The 22051-nt window shown below is 37.2% G+C and overlaps 1 protein-coding gene across 2 annotated transcripts; it reads left to right on the top strand.

The window, feature by feature from the left end:
* The first annotated feature begins 12034 nt into the window (after positions 1 to 12034).
* On the top strand, positions 12035 to 21355 carry Ipk2 (Inositol phosphate kinase 2). 2 transcript variants are annotated; one of them, XM_067125297.1, is made up of 7 exons: positions 12035 to 12449; positions 16953 to 17065; positions 17695 to 17817; positions 17997 to 18134; positions 18318 to 18433; positions 19031 to 19166; positions 19465 to 21355. In XM_067125297.1, exons 2-7 carry the CDS (start codon positions 17005 to 17007, stop codon positions 19818 to 19820), a joined length of 930 nt encoding a protein of 309 aa, XP_066981398.1. In that variant the 5' UTR covers positions 12035 to 12449; positions 16953 to 17004; the 3' UTR covers positions 19821 to 21355. The 2 variants fall into 2 exon arrangements, with proteins under 2 accessions (XP_066981398.1, XP_066981399.1); XM_067125298.1 differs by having other exon boundaries at positions 12297 to 12449; positions 17675 to 17817.
* Positions 21356 to 22051: the final 696 nt, after the last annotated feature.

Raw genomic sequence — 22051 nt, 5'->3', positions numbered from 1 at the left:
TCTTCTTCTTCTTGGGAGCTTTTTTGCGTTGACGCCACTGTCCGCTAGGTCCTTGTTTCACTGTTTGAGTGAGCAGAGGCATAATTAGCTGCTTGAACTGTTCTACTTTCACAACTGACAGAGGCAATATGAATCGCTTTGGGGGTGTGTGGTATTGCAGATAAGAGTTTTGAGAGCAATGTTAGAGTATGTCGGTTTGGCATCAAAATTAGTCTTCACTGCTGTTTAATATACTTTTAAGGATGGAATGATGTGAGAAAACTGAGGAAAGATAGTAGTTATGGGATAAAAAAAGTCACTTCCACGTCCTTCCTTTAAGTAGCGAGAGAATAAAACACGCAGTTCATCTTGAATCCAGAATATAACAGGGACGTTTCATGCAAGGTCTAAAGAGAGAGTTGTATTTCCATAATATTTTCAAGCAACAACTTTAGTTCATGCTTATTATCTTCCCAAACTGCCTTAGAAAATTCTATTGGGATTCCGTCTAAACCAGGGCATTTACTGTTCGCAATGGTACGCATAATATCACGTATCTCTCTGAAAGATATATTCTCACGAAATATATCATCAGAATAAGTAATTTTTTTCTACATACTACATAAAAAAGTTTTAAAGTTTGGCATAGTTACGTCACAAATGTTTTTCCGGTAAAGTTTTTGGTAACACCTAAACACATAATGTTCAATGGCCTGGCTATTTGTAAGAACAGTACCTTCATCAAGATTCGGAATTATGTTCCGTTCTGCTACTATTTCTGTCATGACCTTTGCACTATTTACTGCTCTTTACTGCCCAGGAAGGTAAGAGGAGGCTTTTTTCCCTTCAATCGTGTCTTGAATTCTCGGTCGTCTTTTAACCCCTTCTAATATCTGAGATTTTAAATAGTTTATTCTGTCTGACAATACTAATGTCTGCACAATCCGCATTTCCTGACACGTTAAGTTTCATGTATTGTTTCCTTAGTTTTGCTTCGAAATAACTGATGACGCCATACTTCTGCCTACTAATCCTTTTACCTTCTCTAACAAAGAATTGCTTTATTTCTGGTTTCACCAGATCATTCCACCAATTACTGACACGATAGAAATTCCTTTTACGCGTTTTCGTTCTCGGCTAGCACTTTGCTGGGTCTGCGTTCGATTCTCCGGCCAGCCAATGAAGAATTGGCGGAATTTATTTCTGGTAATAGAAATTAATTCCTCGGTATAACGAGCTTAGGATTCCACAATAAGCTGTAGGTCCCGTTGTTAGGTAACCAGTTGGTTCTTATCCACGTAAAATAAGTCTAATCCTTCGGGCCAGCCCTAGGAGAGCTGTTAATCAGCTCAGTGGTCTGGTTAAATAAACTAAGGTATACTTAATTTTACGTGTTTTCGAAAAGGTCCACAAGCTCCTAAACTTTTCTTTTTTTTAATTTCCTCGTCTTTTAATAGTATAAAGCTTCCAAAATGAATTCCCAATACTAATGTTTGGATTAATCTTAACTTTGCAAATGACAGCAGAATGATCAGAAAATGACACAGGTAGCATTTCGCTTGAAATTACATTGTCTTTGGGCGTCTGGCAGTACCTAGCAATGCGCACTACCGGATCCCGGGGGAGGGGGAACCTGGGCACTTGCCCCCCCCCACTCCCACCCCAATGAAAAATAATGACAAAATAATAATAGTGAAGATTTAGATAATAATAACATAAATGAGATATGTAAAAATGAGGAAAACATCTATTATAGAAATGATAATAAGATTTTGAGAAAATAATGATAATAATAACAATAATCTTGATAATAATAATAGATACGGTATTTGCTGATAGAACAGGTAATTGCTGTCCATTTCATAATTTCTACTTAAATACCGAATGATATGCTGAAGAAAATATATTATACTATGATACGACAGAATTACGTCATGTAGGCTAAAGACAGCTTTTCCAGTAGCTTTTACAAAAGTCACCTATCCTCTGTCTCTTTTATTGCCAAACCAGTAGTACTTGCAAAATTAAATACGTAACTATAAGATATATATGTGTGTATATATATATGCATGTATATGTAAACTGGAGTCCATCCCCATGAAATTTTTCTGGATCCGCTATTGTCAATGCGCGAACCAACCACAGTTTGGACGTCCATAAGTATACTGGGGTTCCATGTTATGCATAAACCATACATCATTAAATCTAAGGGTTCTAATTAATCTGAGAAGTGATTTTGTCACGTTTGATTCATTATTATTAGAATTGTCTCTAAGACTCAAAACACAGTTCCAATCACCTCCCATAACAGTGTCTATTATCATACCGTAAGTAGTTTGGCAATTACTTGTCAGAGATCTTACTGCCATTCACTTCACCATGTACAGAGCATAATCTAGAACCTCCGCTTCTTTCAACTTGCTTTATTACAGATTCTAAAGTCTTCTTAATGAGAATACAGGTTCTACCCTTGAGACAAATGGATAGATTGAAAATTATATTATACCTGTCTGACAAAACCTCTAAATCTTTTACATCCTTGACATTGTGCTCTGGGACTAAAAGAATGTCTGTTTTGTTGTAGGCTAGATGTCCTTTAAATCCTGTCCGTATCAAGATAAGCCATTTTTCTTTGGGGATACTCAAATCCGGTCTTATAATCGCTGTGGAAATCCCGGGATAACCTTTTTGCATCACTTTTAGTTTGCTGTAGAAGAAAACAGTTGAGATGGTTTTTTGTCTGTCCGTCCGCCCTCTGGTCTGAAAAACTACTGAGGCTAGAGGGTTGCACATTGGTATATTGATCATCCACCCTCCAGTCATTAAATATACCAAATTGCAGCCCTCTAGCCTCAGCAGTTTTTATTTTATTTAAGGTTAGCCACGGTCGTGCGTCTGGCACCACTATTGGTCCAACAACTCGGGCCATCGCCGGGCTGTGGCTGAAAGTTTCATGGATCGCGGCTGAGAGTTTCATTCAGCATAGGGCTGTACAGAAAGCTCGACTGCGCTGATGAAACTTCGGAGCATTTTTTACTTGTTTATGTTGTTTTTACGTGTCACTGTACACACGTGCTGGAGTTTGCTCACAATGGATATTTTTTTCCCCTTTATGTAGCTATGCAGTTCGCATAAAATAAAAAATTTGTGAAAGCACTAAGAAAAATGCAAAAACTATTAGACCTATAATATTTCAGTTAGATGCGCCTTTTATTTTTGAAACTCATTTATTTTCATATTCTATAAAAAAAGTCTTTTTTATGTCATGTATTTGCATTTTCTTATTACTTTCTTTTATAATAATAATAACAATATTATTATTATTATATTATTATTATTATTGTTATTATTATTATTATTATTATTATTATTATTATTATTATTATTATTATTATTCAAAAGATGAACACTATTCATATGGAACAAGCCCACAGGGACCATTGACTTGAAATTCAAGCTTCCAATGAATATGAAGTTCATTCGAGAGAAGTAACAGAAGATAATGGGAAATACAGGACGAGGTGATAAATTAGCAAGTAAATAAATAAATAAATAAATAAAAATGTAAATAAATTATTAAAATAAAGAGGAGAATTGTATTAGGGTAGTCATGCGTTGCATCTTCTCTTGAGCTTCTGAAGTTCCAATCGCACGACATCCTCAGGGCTGGTGTTCCACAGTCCAACGATGTGAGGAATCAAGAACTTCTGGAACTGAGAAGTTCTACAGCGAGGCACATTTACTGCATATTGTTGCTGCTGTTTAGCTAATCTGGTTGCTCTCGGCAGGAAAAGGGAATCAGGCATCAACTGTGAATGTGAAAGATCTCCATTAAAATACAACTGATGAGATGAAAAATCCACTCTATCTAAAAGAGATAAATCTCTGGCAGAAGCAAGGACAAATGACCTAAAAGAGATTGCATTGGTTTTGTGGCTGTTAGAAAAAATATGAGGCCTAACTTCCATGCAGCATTTGCTGAAATTTTTCATTAGATGTTTCTCAAAAGTAATTATTTTCAGAGCTTTTCAGAACTTTATGAAATGATCCTTTGCTTCATATAAATCCTAAAATTTCCATCACTACTTCAAATCTTTTCAAACTTGCGGGATTTCTTCCAAACACAGAGGTTCATAATATTTCAAAAGGAACATTTATGGCAGTGGTCTAATTGTGTCAAAGGTGGATCAAGCGCTCTTTCAAAATGGTACCTTAAGAGAACAATCCTCAATTTCTTCTTAGGTTCATTAGCCTAGCCGTCCCATAAATTACCCGTTCTAGGTTTATTATTTAAATTTCAATCGAAAATAATAATAATGATAATGATTTAAAAGCGAAATCGATTTTAGCGTGACAGTCTACTTTGCTCGACACCACCCATTCCTTGTTTGACCTTTTAACAAGGATGACTATCTGATATTGGCTAATGATACGTCTGCATCAGCGCACTGATTCAGATCAATGGCCATTCTTGTCCTAAATTTGTCGTACTTGTCGGTTGGGACGATGATAATGATTATCCTAGTTGCAACGGAATTGCACGCCGGGTGTGTCCCTATGATGATGATGGTAATAACTGAAAAAATAAATTTCACAACTATTTGCCTGTAATATATTACAAAACTGAAGGATCTTTCCAAGGTAGTGACCACCAGGGGTTTTAACCCGGTATGTATCCACCTTTGCGTGTGTTTAGTACAAACCTATTGGGGATTACTGTAAAAGCATAAACAAAAGACTGTAAATATCATAAAGATAATGACCCCCAAGAAATATTAGTCCTAGATGCCGACCCCGAACTTTGTTGGGGGTCCCTGTCTAGGAAAGATCCAAACTGAATTAAAATAGACACAAGTGGAGACTTTCAAATACTTCCAAGTGCACGATTTGTAATTTGACACGGACACGCAATTATGAATTTCGTCAATATAAGAATCTAAGTGATCTTTAAATATACTTTTTCAGTGTGCAACAAATAGTTCAGGCATAATGAACTACACTTAACTATCCTGAAATCGGATCTTTCCTAGATAAAGACCCCCCAGCAAAGTTGGGGGGTCGTTATCTAGGACTAATATTTCTTTGGGGTCATTGTCTTTACGGTATTTACAGTCTTTTTGTTTTGTGTTTTACAGTGTCCCCAACAGGTTCTGTGCTACACACGCCGCAAATGGATACCGGTTAAAACCGCAAGGGAATCACTATCTCGGAGAGATCCCTGAAATCTTCAAGAGGATAATACAAAGGAAGAAGTCCTTGGTGCATTTTTTTAAGCATGATTCAGTCGCAGAATTACTCGAATTTTATTATTACTATTATTCAGATTTTGACCTTGATTAACCCTGATGGTCGCTCATCATTCCCACGCCCCCCATCCACGCCCCAAAGAAGGAAAAATACGCTGGTCATTCATGTCAGCCGTACAGACACGGTCCAGATAGTTCTATCTATAGACCGTGCGCACAGATAGCTTTAAAAACATTTACGTATACTTAAAATTTTATTACAGTTTCTGTTTCCTTTGCTCTAGAGAGAGAGAGAGAGAGAGAGAGAGAGAGAGGTTTACTTTGTCATAAACCTGAATATCCGATAAAGTTATTGTAATTTTAACAGAACTGTTTGCTCAGTTTTCTCATCGTATTTACTAATACTTTTTATTGTTATTTTATTATATTCAAAATTTTGCTCCTGTAGAATTAATCCTTTGTTCTTCTTACAACAGTGCCTCTAAGTACCACCAAAGGTTGGTCAGTTATTTTTTATCTTTTTTGCTGACAAGAAACTTAAAATAACATATTCATCCCTCCAAGAATTGCAGAAAATAATGAACACACAAGCAGACAGACAGACACGCACACATGTATATATATGTATAGATGTATAGATAAACAGGTAGATAGACAGATGTATATATATACATATATTATATATATACATATATATGTTATAATATATATATATATATATATATATATATATATATATATATATATATATATATATATATATATATATATATATATATATATATATATATATAAAGCCTCGATAGCCCAGTTGGTAAGTAGCAACCACAGACTTCATAGAAGCCTGGCGAGGTTTCAATCCCTTGGCACGACCAGTCGCGGAAACTTTGCTATCCGTGTAGACATCCGGGATTACGTATGCCAATCAACAGGATAGGTTTGCTGAAAGCAAATGGATCTTACAGACTAATACACACATAAACCAAGCCCTCCAGCATCTTCTAAAAACATAGCAGACACCTCACCGTCTCGAACTCAACCCGGACTACGCCCAGTTCTCTCGTGCTGCTGGGAGAATGGGAGGCCGAAGGGGTTTCGATGTACATGTACACATTCGTTCGGGGTCTAGCGATGTCAGGCAGGACGGCGGTCGAGTTCTGAAACCTACCCCACCGCCAAATCAAAGTCCTTCAAAGAAAGCACCGTGCTTACCCCATATAAAAATGGGTATAAAAGCACGTTAAACGAAAGAAAGATATATATATATATATATATATATATATATATATATATATATATATATATATATATATATATATATATATATATATATATATATATAAACGATCCCAGTCGGTTTCACGACCGGTTCCGACTTCTGGCGTTCGAGTTCGGCGCTTTTCAAATATATTCATCAGAAATTATTTCACAACTGACGCATGTTCCAGGGTTCGACCGCGATAAATGCACGCCGATCGACGGAAGAAATATGGCCCAAAATGGCAGAATAATCATAATTTGAAAGGTTTTTGATGTAAAACTCAATAATGCAGTTTACATCGTTTTCAATACGCAGAGCATTAAAGTAAGGTTTTCTTATGATTTTGACGATTTTCGACGATGTTCCGGCTTACGACGATTTTTTCGGGTTCTGACGAGCGCAAACGGAACCCCGTCGTAAAGGAGGCCTGTATATATAACTGAATCAACGAAAATATGGAAAGCGATGAATACATAAATAAAGACAAAATCCATGAAGGAAAGAGGAACAATGGAGAGCTGCAAGGCCTTTCGACTTATCGTCCTTTACATAGCAGACTGAGGAGATATAAAAATAAATGTACAAAGAAAGCTCATATAAATGACAGATGGGGATTACAAAGGAAAAAATATATACCTGGAATCCACGCATATGAAGAATTAGCAGAACTGCCAAAACAGGATTAAGTATTTAAGAGGTTTTACAAAGGATTAGGCTCAACCATTCAGAAGCAGGGACAGGACAATCAAAAGATCATGCAGGGAAGGTGACTGACCACCAAAAAAATTTTATAAATGTACAACTCAATAATTCTCTTTTTTATTGGTAAATAATAACAATTTTTGCAAGGTGAACAATTTTTACAAAGAGATAATACTAAACATACAAATACATAGAAAACATATATAAGGTAACTAATTTGTAATTAAGTCAGTGATTTTATCTTTAAGGTCATTCTTGAACATCTTCCTAAAACAGGGGTCCAAATAATACATGCCAGGGACTAAACTGTATAATAGCAGAATCTAAAAGATTTCGTGAAGAGAAATCTTTCGATCTGGCAGTCACTGAACTTTCAGTCCAATTTATCCTGTGAGAGTTTTCACTGATGACGGAGAAGTTCGTCTGGCACGGCATACAGAAAGACGTGACAGCCTGAGCAAGACAACGTATGCAGTGTCAGACAAGTAAAGTGGGTCCCAGCCCACCGAATGAGGTGAGATTTAACCGAAGAGGCGCTTTGGGCATCCATACGTCGTGTCTGACCTCTTCAGGCTATCATCAGGAGGAGCCAGATGCCTACTGACAGTCGTCGACCGCTCCACCAGGTGGCCCGAGCTACGCCCATGAAAGCCACCTCCAGTGCATGCGTGGAAACTCCTCTCCAGCTGGATCAGCCCGGTTTGGTGTCCCAGATGACATAACAACAGACAGTCCTCTTCCTGTCTGAGCTGTAAGATCGCCACAACGCGTCTAATAGGACCACTCACCACAGAGTAAAGTCCCCGCTCAACGCTTTCTCTGTAGAGAACATCGCGTTTTCTGCAGTGTCTTTTCATCGACCTAAGGTTGATCGGAATATATATTTGTCATCATAATTGTAACCTGTATATATGTTGTCTTTCTAAACAATCATGTTTTATGTACAAGTAACGAGTTATTTATGTTATATGTCAGACATTGTTGATCACTATGTTCTCTGTATGAATCTGTCCTGATTTTGTAAGGAATTAGTTTGACCTCAGGTCACCTGTAAATATTTGTACCAGCGGTCTCTGCAAGCTATGCAGACATTCGCATCCTGCTTTATAAGCAGCCCGTTTTCATCAATAAACCAGCAGTACTTGTCTCCCTGCTCATTATTTCGCACCTCTCTCACAACAGCACCACTGCCTACAACCCTGCAGCCAACAGAATGGTGGAAAGGTTCCACAGGTCTCTGAAGGTGTCCCTCATGACTCGTTGCTCCTCTGAAAACTTGAAGTACCAGCTGCCCTGGGTCCTCCTTAGGTTGAGGACCGCCCCCAGAGCCAATGGCGACCCCTCCTCAGCGGAAAATCTATGGGGAGACTCTGATAGTCCCGGGGGAACTCGTCGCAGAGAACAGGGACGACATATGAGTGCAGAGGCTCTAAGACAGAGTTGGAAAGTTCGCCCCCTGCCAAAAGACATTCACCGACAGGACCTCCCCCTTCATGCCCCCCGGGCTGTCCTCCTCCACCCCCGTCTTTGTCAGGGACAACGCCGTATACCCACCCTTCACTAGGCCCTACAGGGGATCTTTCCTTGTACTGGAAAGGAACAAGAAGACATTCCGAATATCCATCAATGGGAGGGAAGACTGGGTGTCAATAGATCGTCTCAAACCCGCATTCCTGGAGGGGGCAATGAAGGTGGACCCCAAGATCTTCTGCAGGATACGGCAGCCCCTCAAACAACCTTGGTCGCAGGAAGAAGGCAAGGGCATCCCCGGAAAACCCAGAAACCTGATGGAAAGGCACCCCAACAAACCACTGCAGAGGACATCGGGGAAGGCGATCACCCTCTCCAGTTGACATCAAGAAAGAGAGGCCTGTAAGAGACCTCATCGCGGTCTTTCGGCCGCACGTGTGTGTGCGTCATCCATCGGAGGAAACAAGACATAAGCAGGAACATCCCGCTTTCTCTCTCTCAAGGAACGCAACTTCTACCATACAATATTTCCGTCTGTTTCTCCCTAACCATTGTTGTCTCGATTTATGTACTGTACAATCACCACTACTTGCATTGCCATGCAAGCATTCCAATCATGTATTCATAATGTTCCGCCAAAACTTCTGCACCAAACTGTATGTATGTTTCTGTGAAGACGCCAAACGTCTCGCCATTTCACATATATTATGCTACTGCATTGTATTCATTAATCTCTCTCCAATCTCATGCAATCTGCCATATGTGGAATTTCCTGGCCTTTCCATTGATATATGTTTTATCATTGTACGTTTATTATGTCTCTCACAATCGCCATCTGTTTGTCTGCCGACAAACACAGATGTCTGAAAGATTACCTCTGTTTTGCCCTGTCTGTGTGTAGAAACTACTTTGCGGCTCGCACCAGCCAATAGCCAGCCAATAACAACTTCTGAAGATTAAATCTAAAACAACAACATTCATTCACTCGGTAAGGAACCACAAATAAACCAGACAACACGTCTTGGGGGTGGGGGAGTACTGTAAAGTCCCCACTCAATGCGTTCTCTGTGGAAAACATCCTGTTTTCTGCGGTGCCTTTGTAAGAGACCGTCGCCCCGACGCTGTCTCTTCCAAACACACGTGTGTGTTCGTCATCCATCGGAGGGGACAAGACAAGACAAGAGCATCTCGTATTCTTTCTCTGAAGGAACGACACTTCAACCATACAACATTTCCGTCTGTTTCTCCCTAACCATTGTTGTCTTGATGTATGTACAATCACCACTACTTGCATTGCCATGCAAGCATTCTAATCATGTACTCTTAATGTTCCACCGAATCTTCTATATCAAACTGTATGTATATTTCTGTTTGTGAAGACGCCAAACGTCTCGCCATTTCACATATATTATGCTACTGCATTGTAGGCTATTCATTAATCTCTCTCCAATCTCATGCAATTGGTCATATGTAGAATTTCCTGGCCTTTCCATTGATATATATATATGTTTCATCACTGTACGTTTATTATGTCTCTCAATATCGCCATCTGTTGTCTGCCGACAAACTCAGATGCCCGAATCAGTACCTCTGTTTTCCCCTGTTTGTGTGTAGACACTACTTTACCGCCCGCACACGCCAATAACATCTTCGAAGATTCTGTACATTCACTACCTGTGCCTACTACTCAAATTCTTCTTTTTCCCCATCTGTTGGCCTCTCCCCACTAGCCAACACTCACTGCTATCATAATTTTATCCTCATCTGATGGGTACCTTAGGGTTCAAAGAGGTTGCAACCTTGCTTGTTAAATCTTTTCACTTCAAAAATCACCCCACAAAATCACTTTCATGCACCATAATAAAGTTTTCATCTAACACCCATCTCACAGACTCATCATCAACATAGAGTTGCAGGTTGCTCTGAGCAGAGCCCGTTCTGGCACAAGAGCCAGCTAAATCTGAAACAACAACAACAATGTACATTCATTCAGTAGGAACCAACAATGGAGCCAGTCAACACCCAGCCAGTATGTCACTCAATCCCGTCCTTACACCTTTCCACGACCTAAGGTCGATAGGAATATATATTTATCTGAAGTGTATGTTTGTCTTTCTAAAAACAGCATGTATTATGTACAAGTAACAAGTTATTTATTTCGTATGTCGAACATTGTTAGTCACCTGTTTCCTGTATGAACATGTCCTGTTTTTAAAGGTAAGTTTGACCTCCAGGTCACCTGTAAATCTTTTTGTACCAGCGGTCTCTGCGACTACGCAAACGTCCGCATCCCTTTATAAGCAGCTAGTTTTCATCAATAAATCTTGCAGGCTGCTCTAGAAGCAGAGCCCCGTGCTGGCACAAAGGCCAGCAAATCTAAAACAACAACATCAATAAATCCTGAAAATCACTTTCATGCATCATAATAAAGTTTTAATGTAACCTAACCATCTCACAGACTCATCAACATAGGAGTTACGGGGCTGCTCTAGGAGCAAAGACGTGCTAACAAAACCAGCTAAATCTGAAAACAACAACAACAATCAACAAATCAGCAGTACTTGTCTTCCTGCTCACTATTTCGCACCTCTCTCACAGGTCCACTTCCTTTTTCTTGACCAGCAACGGCTCACTGGCAACACCAATGTGAGCTGAGTGCTACACTGTTCGACCATAGCAGCCATTTTGCACAGGCGTTGTCTGCGCATCTTTTTCTTTATTTGTCACTTCCACTGCTATATTTCTCAGCATCTTTATTTTTAGGTCCATCAAGCTATCCTATTTTTTCATATTTATAGTTTAAGTTCATACAGATAATACGATCAATAAAAGCTCTCTCAAATAATATTCTTACTGTTTATTTTTAAACCCTTGTATCATTAATTTAGTTTTGATATACCTAAGACTGCCTGAGATACAGTTACCCAGACAGTTTTGGTCAGTTATCATAAGTGTATCCCTGTACTTTCATTCAATCCTCTTTTTGCTTATTTTGTTCGCAATAGTTGAATATTCACGAAACTGTGACAATAAGATGAAGTCTGATGATATCAGAACTTGTGATGGCATTACTAATATGTTAGGTACATTATTTTACGCGTCATTTTGATGTTTAAATATTTTAAATGTGAAACGTGAAATATAATACGCTTGTTAGACACAGGATTGCGTTTTATATGGTTATATTAGGACTACAATCAACAAATGGCTACCACACCATTAGCATAGTACATGTTAGAATTAATATGAATTAGAATTTTTATGTAGAAATTCCAGTTTTATCTTGCACCATTGAAGACTTTGTATGAAATTATGAGACATACGTGGCAACATCATAATAATTTCATCAGACATGTGACACAAATCTAGTTTTGATAAACTAAGCGACCACAACAACGATCACAGTTTGGAGTATTTTTTGGTGACATGGTTCAAGTAAAATCTATATTTTTCTCAAAGTTATAATGCATAGATGTTCAATGGCTATGCAATAAACTATTTTAAAAAATGTGTGTGATTTATAAGTAACTAGCTTCATCCAGCTCCGAATTACCTGTAAAGACGAATTTCAGAGGTTTCTCAGTGTTGGCGTGGAACTGTGAACAGTGTCTTTTCTTATCGGTAAGCTGCAGTAACTTGAGTAATCGAACGATAAGAAGCGGTCCGGATGCACATAAAGGATGTTATACTTGGTAAACTAGAGACGACATCAGACGGTATATCCTAAAGTGTGTTAGTTTTGATGTTACTTCTGTGACATCAGGTGAAAACAGAAGTAACCTTATTCGAAGGTAAGGGCAAAGCTGCAAATCCGTTCCATTTACAAGTCGAGCGAACCATATTTTTTGTTATAGTTTTTGAGTGATTCAGACGATTTTGACATTTTTGTGCTTTGTAAATACCCTGTTAACTCATTACGTTATACAGTAATGGAGACGATGTGGCGGGAGTGTGTGGTCCTAAGGACCGCACTAGGGTTCTTCCTCTCACACGAGGGCAGTTCCATGCTGGCACGACCTAGTCTAACGTAAGCCAACCAACTGCCTGAAATGGAAGTGAAATTAGTAAGAATCACAAGAAAACCATCACAAGACCATTTGGTATACATGAAGCCATACAAAGTTAAACCAAGCCAAATCCAAAAGAAAAACCAAACGATGTGTTTGGTGGCCGTGAGTTTCATACTTTATTGACATGAAAAAACCTCAGTATGATTAGTCTCGGTTAAACCTAAAGTTGAACAGAGTGGATATACAACCGTCCATTAATGTAACCAAACATGCCGAGTGGGGGATTATAGGACGAACTTCAAACTGAGAATGCCCTTTGCCTTCATTAAAACCCAACAGAGTGGATATTTCTTGTGTTAAAAGTATCACGAAATGTAATAACTCTCATGATCATTAACTTCCTTTCAGCAGTAGTAAAATGAGGTTATGCTAAAGAGCAGAATAATAATTACTGAGTATGAAATGGACCTTTTTTATCCATATCTTTGTTAGAAGTAAATTCTAGATTATCGCTAAAATGCAAATTTCAGGACTGAATGATTCATTTTGAATATGTTAAAAACATAAAAAATGTATTAGCAGATTTGAGTTGCTAATAGAACAAAATATGTGTTGATGATGTGAAATGGCAATTAGCCTAGATGATTATGATAATAAGTTAAGTATACCTTAAAGTTTAACCAGACCACTGAGCTGATTAACAGCTCTCCTAGGGCTGGCCCGAAGGATTAGATTTATTTTTCGTGGCTAAGAACCAGCTGGTTACCTAGCAACAGCTTATTGAGGAATCTGAACCACATTATAGTGAGAAATGAATTTCTATCACCAGAAATAAATTCCTCTAATTCTTCATTGGCCGGCAGGAGACTCGAATTCGGGCCTAGCAGAGTGCTAGCCGAGAACTCTACAGATTCGTCCAACGATGAACTATGAGTATGATAATAGGTTACATCCTAACCTTACCTGGTAATTCTAAGTATTAGCTCCGCCTGTTTTTACCTTGGAAACTGGTTTTTCTACACTTTTAGGGCTTCTGATACTGGCGGTGGGTTAGTTTGTTGTCGGCCAAATGAAATATCTCTTATAGAGTGTTTAGTACTGGCCCGGGGCGCGGTTATGCGTTAACAAGTTATTGCACTTGCTGGATGGGATATGAATCGTTTTGAAACAGGCGTGCCCGTGCTCTGTCTTGTGAAGATCGGCGATGGAAACCCCTTGTTGGACGGACTTCGGGGTTAGTACAGGTTATTACATTTGTCGCGACAAAAATTGAAGGTAAATCCAATTAGCAACCAAAAACTGTAGAAAAAAAGTCTGGTTAGAAGGAAATCACTGCCGCGGAGCTACTACTTAGACCTACCCCTTACCTTCCCTAATCTAACCTAACACAGGGTGATGTATCTTACCTAGACTCTCATGTTTCACTAAAACTATGCAAGTACGTACTACACTTATACATTCTGATGCTGCATCCTCCCTGACTGGGCATCACCTATAACAACTAAAGTTGGAGCTAAAATAAGTTTCAGTTTGATATAGTTTGATATCTATCATTGTTTTGATGGAATGAGGTTTGTTTCCTATATTTCATTCCATGTGACTCCATTTTGTAAACTAGAATTTGTAAACTATATGCAAAACACAAGAGAAACAGGTAAAAAAATGTATAGCTCATGTCACTCGTGTGTGTAATCACTGGTTGCAGGGATGCATCTTAAGGTACACAACCTAACTAAGGGTACAATTTTGTATATAGCCTGAGGCTTCACCCACTCCTAGACTTTTCTTAACCCTTAAGGGATGAGCATCATCATATGAGTATCTGTAACAGGTTTTGAGTGATGGACGGGCTAACTCATATGAGTCTTAATATTACGCACCATACAATTTGGATAAATTTAGCTTGAAAGATGTTCATAGCACTTCAGTGGTCGATAAATGACTTATGACAACTGTGTAGCTCAGCACAGGATAGCGGGGGGGGCGGGCCGGCGATTAGTGTGCCTTGAGACTTGATGGGGGAAATGTATTGCCCTTCTCTATCCCATGACATCTTTTTATGTATTTAATCATAAATATACCTAGTGATTGCTGTTGGTTTTAGTTCTTGTCTTTTATGATGGTATGTCAGCTATTATTGTAATTTTGCAAAGAAAAGTGCAAAGAAATATTAGAAAAAACATGTATACCTCACAAAAGTTACTGCATCTCCCCATCTCATTAAATCTAAATATTTTACAACAAATATAATCAGAATTTGTTACTGATTTTAGTTCTTATCTGTTATGTCATTGTGTGAGCTGTAATTATAATTTAACAAAATAAAATAAAATAAATTATTAGAAAAAACATGTATAACTGTAAAATTAGCATATTTTTACGAATGTCTTGTAAAAGAGGCCCCACACTGGGTTGTAAATATTTGTTAAGAATAGAAGAGAAATCTTAGAACTGTAATAGATATTTGATAAACTGTAGATTTAAAAGTAACCAGTATCCAGATAGGACTGAGGGCCACTTAGACATAATGTAGTAAAGTTAAGGTAGGCTATGCGTACCATACCCCATGGTGATCAAAGCACAGCTAACATTATTGAAGACTAACAAAGATATCCCTGTTGAACCCTTACAGCCATTTTTGCAATTCATTATTGCCTACTGAAAACTTAGAATTAGGGTATGCTAGGCTTAGGCTATGCTAGGTGCAGTTTGTCATGAAAAATGTAAAATACAGTGCTTTTGGCAAAATGGGATTTCACTACAACCAGTTAAGATTTCACTGCCCAGTAGAGTGGGTTGGGTTGGATACAATGCCCTAGGATGGGTTAGTTTAGGACTGATAGGCCAGTATGCAATTGAGGTACAACAGCACCTTAAGAAACATGCTGAACTCGTGTCAGTATTGTATGGCTGTGCACCCTGTATTGTGGTAAACTAGGTTAGAATGTATTAATGCATCAAGCAAAACTTTGCAATTTCTGTGCATTATCAAGGAGCTTGGATATGTCTTGTGTCTTTACAAGATACATTCAGTTTAATTTTTTTTTATTTATTTATTTTTTTTGGAAGCAGGCACCATGGTGATGAAGATGGTCAGGTTGCTAATCTTAAAAGAAGTGACTGTTTCATCTTTTAAATTATCAGGGCAACCCTGAGTCTGGTGAATGGTTTTGAAACACTCAAATAGACTTTGATCGTCAGCCATTGTTAAACTATCAAAAGGGTTTGAATTGGAAATCTTTTAGACATTTGTAAGAAGGAACAATTAGTTACTGTACACTGTATGTACATATTGCATTGATATGCTACATGCAACTGTAACAAGATGTTTTTTAAGTGTGCTGCTGAGGGAAGGTACATTGTATATGTTTCATGAAAATATCTTCCCTTACCTCTGAGCTGCTTGTTTAGCAACGAGATTTCTTTATTTTTTACAAAATCTTACCGGATATGCATCAGCTTTCAGATTACTTATGCACACAGTACTGTATAGGCTAATACTGCTTTTCAGTCAAATGATTACCATAAATATTACCATAAATGCTGTAATTGTGGTGTCTTATTGATGACAGCATTTTGATTGATTGACATATAAAAAGAAAAATAAGAAAGTATTGGAGATCATCTTCAAAACATAGGTGAGGGTGTTGTTAATGGGATTAGACTCATCATTAAATACAAGTGGACATTTGGGAAATTGTTATAGATGACAGTGAGGTAGTAAGACACAGTACAGTCAGGAACTGTGTTAACAAAAGAGACGAGTGGTGGAATAAGGAGCTTGAACTCTGCTCACAGTGCTTATCACGGCACTGGCTGTTCCCAGCACTTGTCTTAGGTATGCTCCTATGCTGTCTTTTCCCACCATCAGGCTGTTTTTTTAGCACTAGATTTTGGTATTCCCAGCATATATCTACTGTCTTTATCATTAATTTTACGTTGTGTAATACAGTACCTCTTCAAGCCCATTATGCTGTCAGTTTAGTGAGCAATAACTTTCACAGCTAGCTAGCCTTGGTTATGTTTGTGATCTTGAATTTTATATTTTATTGGTATAAGAAGTTTAGTATGATTAGATTTTCTGTTAAACCTAAAGTTGGATAATGTGGATGAACAGCCGTCAGTTAATGTAACCAGACATGCAGAGTATGGGATTATAAACTTTAAACTTACAATATCCCCAGTCTTTCACAAAACCCAGTAGGGTAGGCATTCTTGCATTACAGGTATTGTTACAAAATTTTTCAGTTCCTGAAATCATAAACAATTTCAACTTTGTTTCAGGGTTTGGTACAGTATTTGTGCTAACAGACTATGAAATACAAGTTGGGACAGTATGGATGACTTAGTACCTTGTGAACACCAAGTAGCAGGATGGCACAATGGTGCTCTTTCATGTGAGTATGAGTTCTCAGAAGTACATTAATAGACATTTGAATAAATAAGGTTACCAAATGTAATGGTGTCAGCTTGCCTGCCTTATTCTCAGATATTTTACTATGTACCATATTAGAAAGTGGAGGTTGCATGTTTGATATTTTTAAATGATATGAAGATATTTTCATGAAAGAGCCTGGGATACATATATGGATAGGTTATACAGTAGCCTATATCCTTTCACACTGCTTCAAAAAGTGCTTGCATTTTGGGATTACAGTGGGATTACAGTCTAGTTCAGAAATAAAATTATAGCACTATGTTGTTAATAACCCATGTGATACTTTGTACAATTGAGCTTCGAGGTTCTCAAACTAATAAACTTGTAGACTGCTTTTGTCCGCAGATTTTGTAGCTTGATAATTTGCAAAATTTTGTGCATATTCTTGAAACTACGCTGATAGCCTATTTAAAAAGGAAGTAGCCTTCAAAATCCAGAACATCAGTATGTATATGGATTGTATCCACAAATGCAGTACTGTGTATGAATTATAGTAGATGCAGTTTATTCAAGTTACTACAGTGTTTTTAAATATTTTTAAGGCTAAAAATTAGATAACTGAATGCAGGAGTATGTTTTTTCCCACAGGTGTATTGAAAAACATGAAAGGACAGATTTTGAAACCAGTGAAACTTAATGCAAATCCTACCTATGACTCTTCTTTGAGTCAGCCTATCAAGAAGGATAATGAGAAGGAAACATATTGTGAAGGTATGGCAAATCTTTGGATTTAAATAGACATTATTATATATGAATAACTGGAAATTAGTGCATCTTAGAGTGATCATGGAGTTTCATAAGTTGTCTATATTTGTGAAGAGGTAAGAATTACCAGCATAATAAAATTGGTGTACCTAAATACCTATTTATTTTTTCTCCCGTAAAAATAGAACTAATCCCTGTTTGTCGGGATGAAAGGGAATTTTATGAGAAAGTAAGGTCATCTTCCAAACCTGATGATGTAGCTTTAATGACCCTGATTCCAAAATACTATGGCTGTCAAGAAGTTAAAAAGGAAGACGGCAGCTGTAAGTACCTGTGTTGGACTTATGTATTTGTATAACAAGGCACTTTCTGACTCATCCTCTTTAGTTGAGCACCTCAAGTATTTATTAATGCATTTAAGGATTTGTGTATACAGATTTGAAAGAATTCTGAATAACAAAATGAATTATTCATTGTTGTATGAGTGGAATGTATAATTTTTGCAGGTATACCTCACCTGATACTTGAAGATTTGGCTTATGGAATGGTTCTTCCGTGTGTTATGGATATTAAAATAGGTGCCTCACAGGACTACCCAAATAAGGGGAAAGTTACTAATAAGGTAATTGATATTATGGCACCATTATGAAAGTAAATACCAATGTAATTCACATATGTGTCCTAGGGAAGGGTTTTGTAAAAGTATACAGTAGATGGTGATGTCTGATGGCAAAAAATGATTTTTAGGGGAAAACTGAGTTCCTTCTGTATCTTTTTTGCATGCTTCGTTGGCATTTGTTTGCATTATTATTATTATTATTATTATTTATTATTATTATTATTATTATTATTATTATTATTATTATTATTATTATTATTATTATCATCATCATCCATAGCATTTTTGTCATGTACACTTCATTCATATAAAGTTTAGCTTATTGTAAATCTCCATGGTTTCATGAGCAGTTAAAACCTTCATCGAAAACAAACTCATAGTCTCAAGACAAGGTGTTTAGAGAGAGAAAGAACTGATAATTCCACCAACAGAGAGAGAGAGAGAGAGAGAGAGAGAAAGTAAATTTTAATCAAACAAAGTTCATTTGAAGGTAGCCAGTCCCATCAGTCTGTTAGTAATAATATTAGCAAATATTAGTGAAGTTTGCATACATGCATTAGCATTTTAGAATATTAGCATAATTTGTTATGTTTTTTACAGTCCAAATATGCAACTCAAGACTCCTATGGCTTTTGTTTAACTGGTGTACGTGTCTTCCATCCAATAAAAAGTCAGCTTACTCTTGATCTTCGTCCTGATTCTTGCAAGCAGTTTACAGCCAATGAGGTCTTTAATGGTTGGTGATTTTTGGGAACTTCAAACATTGTTCTACAGCAGTTTTGAATTAACAGGCAGTGTTTTAGTCAAGTTATAATGGTTATATTTTTCAGGTTTAGTTGAAGATACCATATTATCTAACATGTTATACTCTTTAGGAATTATTTTATTGTAACATTGATTAATAGGTTTCTCATTTCATTGTTATATTTTTCCCTCATATCTCAAAACCTTGGAATCACCTGGTTGTGGGAAGTATAGTCGCAACAGAGCTGCATACAGATGGAATACATTAAAAAGTGTTGTTTTCTTTTCAGCCTTGGAAGTATTTATTCAACAGAGTTTCCCGTTTAGCAAACAGTTATGCGAGTCTCTGATTGAAGGCCTCCTGAGTGTTAAAAACTGGATTCTGGAGCAACGGAGCTATACGATTCGAAGAGGTTCCATTCTTATTCTGTATGATGCCAAGGACATTTCAGATGAATCTCCACCAGCTTCGTTGGCAACATCTTTCATAAATGGGAAAGATGATCAAAAACAAAAGCCTAAACTGTTGAAAGTTAAGGTGAAAATGATAGACTTTGCTCATGTGTTTCAGGCATTTGGCGAACAAGATAATAATTATCTTGTTGGGTTGAATAAACTGATAGATTTTTTCAGTAAGTTCAAGTAGCAGAACTAAAATAAGATTTACTGGTGTTTGCATATTCGCAATTTAATCGTAGGAGTGCTTTCAATGAAAACATAATATGCTTTTGAGGCCAGTTTTGTTTGTCCATAATAGAAGTGCATACTTTTTGAGTACAAGATCTAACTTTTGTGAGTTTATATGGTATATTCTGAATGGAAGTACAGTACATATTGTATTTATAATTTTGAAGGTGTAGATATTTAATATTATTATACTGATACTTTTTAATGTGTTGGAAGTTTATAATAAACAGTATTTAATAAGAAGATTGACACTCTTAGATACAAAGCAGAACCAAAGAAAACCTTTTGACTTATGAATTATGATATTAGAATATCTCTGGCCAGGATTGTAAGAAGAGAGTGTGATGAAGAATGATTATCACTAAGTTGTTAATTAATACCAAAGATCTAGTACTGTAATTATAAAGATTTTTACTGTGAGTTGAATAGGGAAACTGGTGCTTTACCCTGTGTTCTGTAGTTGTACATATTCACTTTGCATAATTATAACTAGATCTTAGTTTGTATAACTGTCAAGTGTTCCTGGGGTCATTTTTATCTCTCTGGGCCAGTCTTGTGAAGGAGAGCAATTTTGCCTTCCCATTGTCATATGTAATTTAAGGTTTGTGGAATTTGATTCTGTAGATGTAGTTTCTGTGGCTATATTCTGTTTAGTAAGATAGAGAGGTGTCATTTCATGCTGTGTAAAATGGTAAAATGTAAGTATGTAATCTTAATGCAAGAGTTACCATAAGCCATTTAACTTTTTTAATAATGGCAAAGTATTCTAATGTTATTATTTTTTTAGTTTAGAATCCTGTAATGTGATTGTCAGGGACTACAGGGCAAAGGTAATTGACTTGGCTCATGATAAAGATAAACAGAGCTGCATGTTTTATTCTCAGTTTTGAGTGCAGTATTAGTTTTTCTGTTCTTGGCTTGTTTAAGGATAGTACAGTACAGTATAATGATAATGATATTGTTGATAGTCAATAGCTTATGGTAATGATGATAGTCTTGTGAAGACTTTACTAGAAAGACCAGACAGAGGGTATTTGGTACTGTATATAAGTGTAATTCAGAGGATTATGTCTTTAAGTTGTTAAGGATTGTTGTGAAATTTTCAACCAAAGGAATGCAGTTAATGTGCATGAATGTGATATGTAGCTTTTTAAGAAACTCAAATACTAAATGAACACATTGTGCTTAAGGAAGTTGAAGCTTTCTGTGATTTGTCATTGTTAGTGCTTACAGTGCATCACTATATTATATGAACGTGTTGTTTCCAGATTAGATGTGGCCTACTCCTGGTAGCCCAGTGAATGTAAATAACTCTCTAATACAGTACTCAGTCATGATATGAAAACAGGTTGCCATTTTCAGGTTAGATATTGCTGATTCCAGGTATAACTCTACATGGAAGCAGCCTATCAATGTGGTTGTAACCTAAAAGAATGAATTTTTTAGGTAATGATAATGAAATGCATGTTTCATATAAGTAACTTACCAAGTAATTACATAGCTATAGTTTCTAACTCGCTCGGCAGCCTTTTTTTGAAAATTCGTCTTAGTGCTTCAATTGTTTTGTGTAGGTGACTAGCCCCGCCCACTTGGGGAACACTGGGAACGACTTAGCAGACAACCTCAGTTTGTTTCTGCCGACTCTCTAGTAAACATCGGGTTGTTAGCAGCAGCTATTTTCATGGTTTTCAGTTCTCTTTACTGGATTTTGGTGAAGTATCACAGTTGTATTTTGCATAGCCTTTAAGCTTGTTCAGGTTATTAGTATCGTTAGGATCAGGATAGTGGTACAGTATTACTAATTATGTCTGATTCTAGTTCCTCTAGTTTTCGCTAATGCAGCGGAGGATGTAAAACCAGATTGACTAAATCTTGCTATGATTCACATACAATTTGCAGTAGTTGTTGGGGCCAGGAGTGTAGTAGGGAGAAAACTTGTGCTGAATGTAATGATTGGGATGAGAAAAAGTGGAAAGTACTTCGATCTCACCTAGACAAGTTAGAAAGGAAAAGGAAGAGGAAAGTGGTCTCTAGAGCTGAGAGACGAGCTTCACTTAGCCTAGAAACCACTCCTAAACCTAATTTAGAAAGTCCTGCTATTCCTTCTTCCCCTATTCCTGCCTTTTCTCCTGTTACTAGCCCTCCTACTATTAATCCACCTACTCCTGTGCCTGGCTCCCTTGCTTCCGA

The sequence above is a fragment of the Macrobrachium rosenbergii genome, chromosome 23, assembly GCF_040412425.1.
Source record: "Macrobrachium rosenbergii isolate ZJJX-2024 chromosome 23, ASM4041242v1, whole genome shotgun sequence".
In the NCBI taxonomy this organism is placed as follows: domain Eukaryota; kingdom Metazoa; phylum Arthropoda; class Malacostraca; order Decapoda; family Palaemonidae; genus Macrobrachium; species Macrobrachium rosenbergii.
The sequence above is the reverse complement of the archived record's forward strand: the minus strand, read 5'-3'. Positions and strand labels throughout refer to the sequence as shown.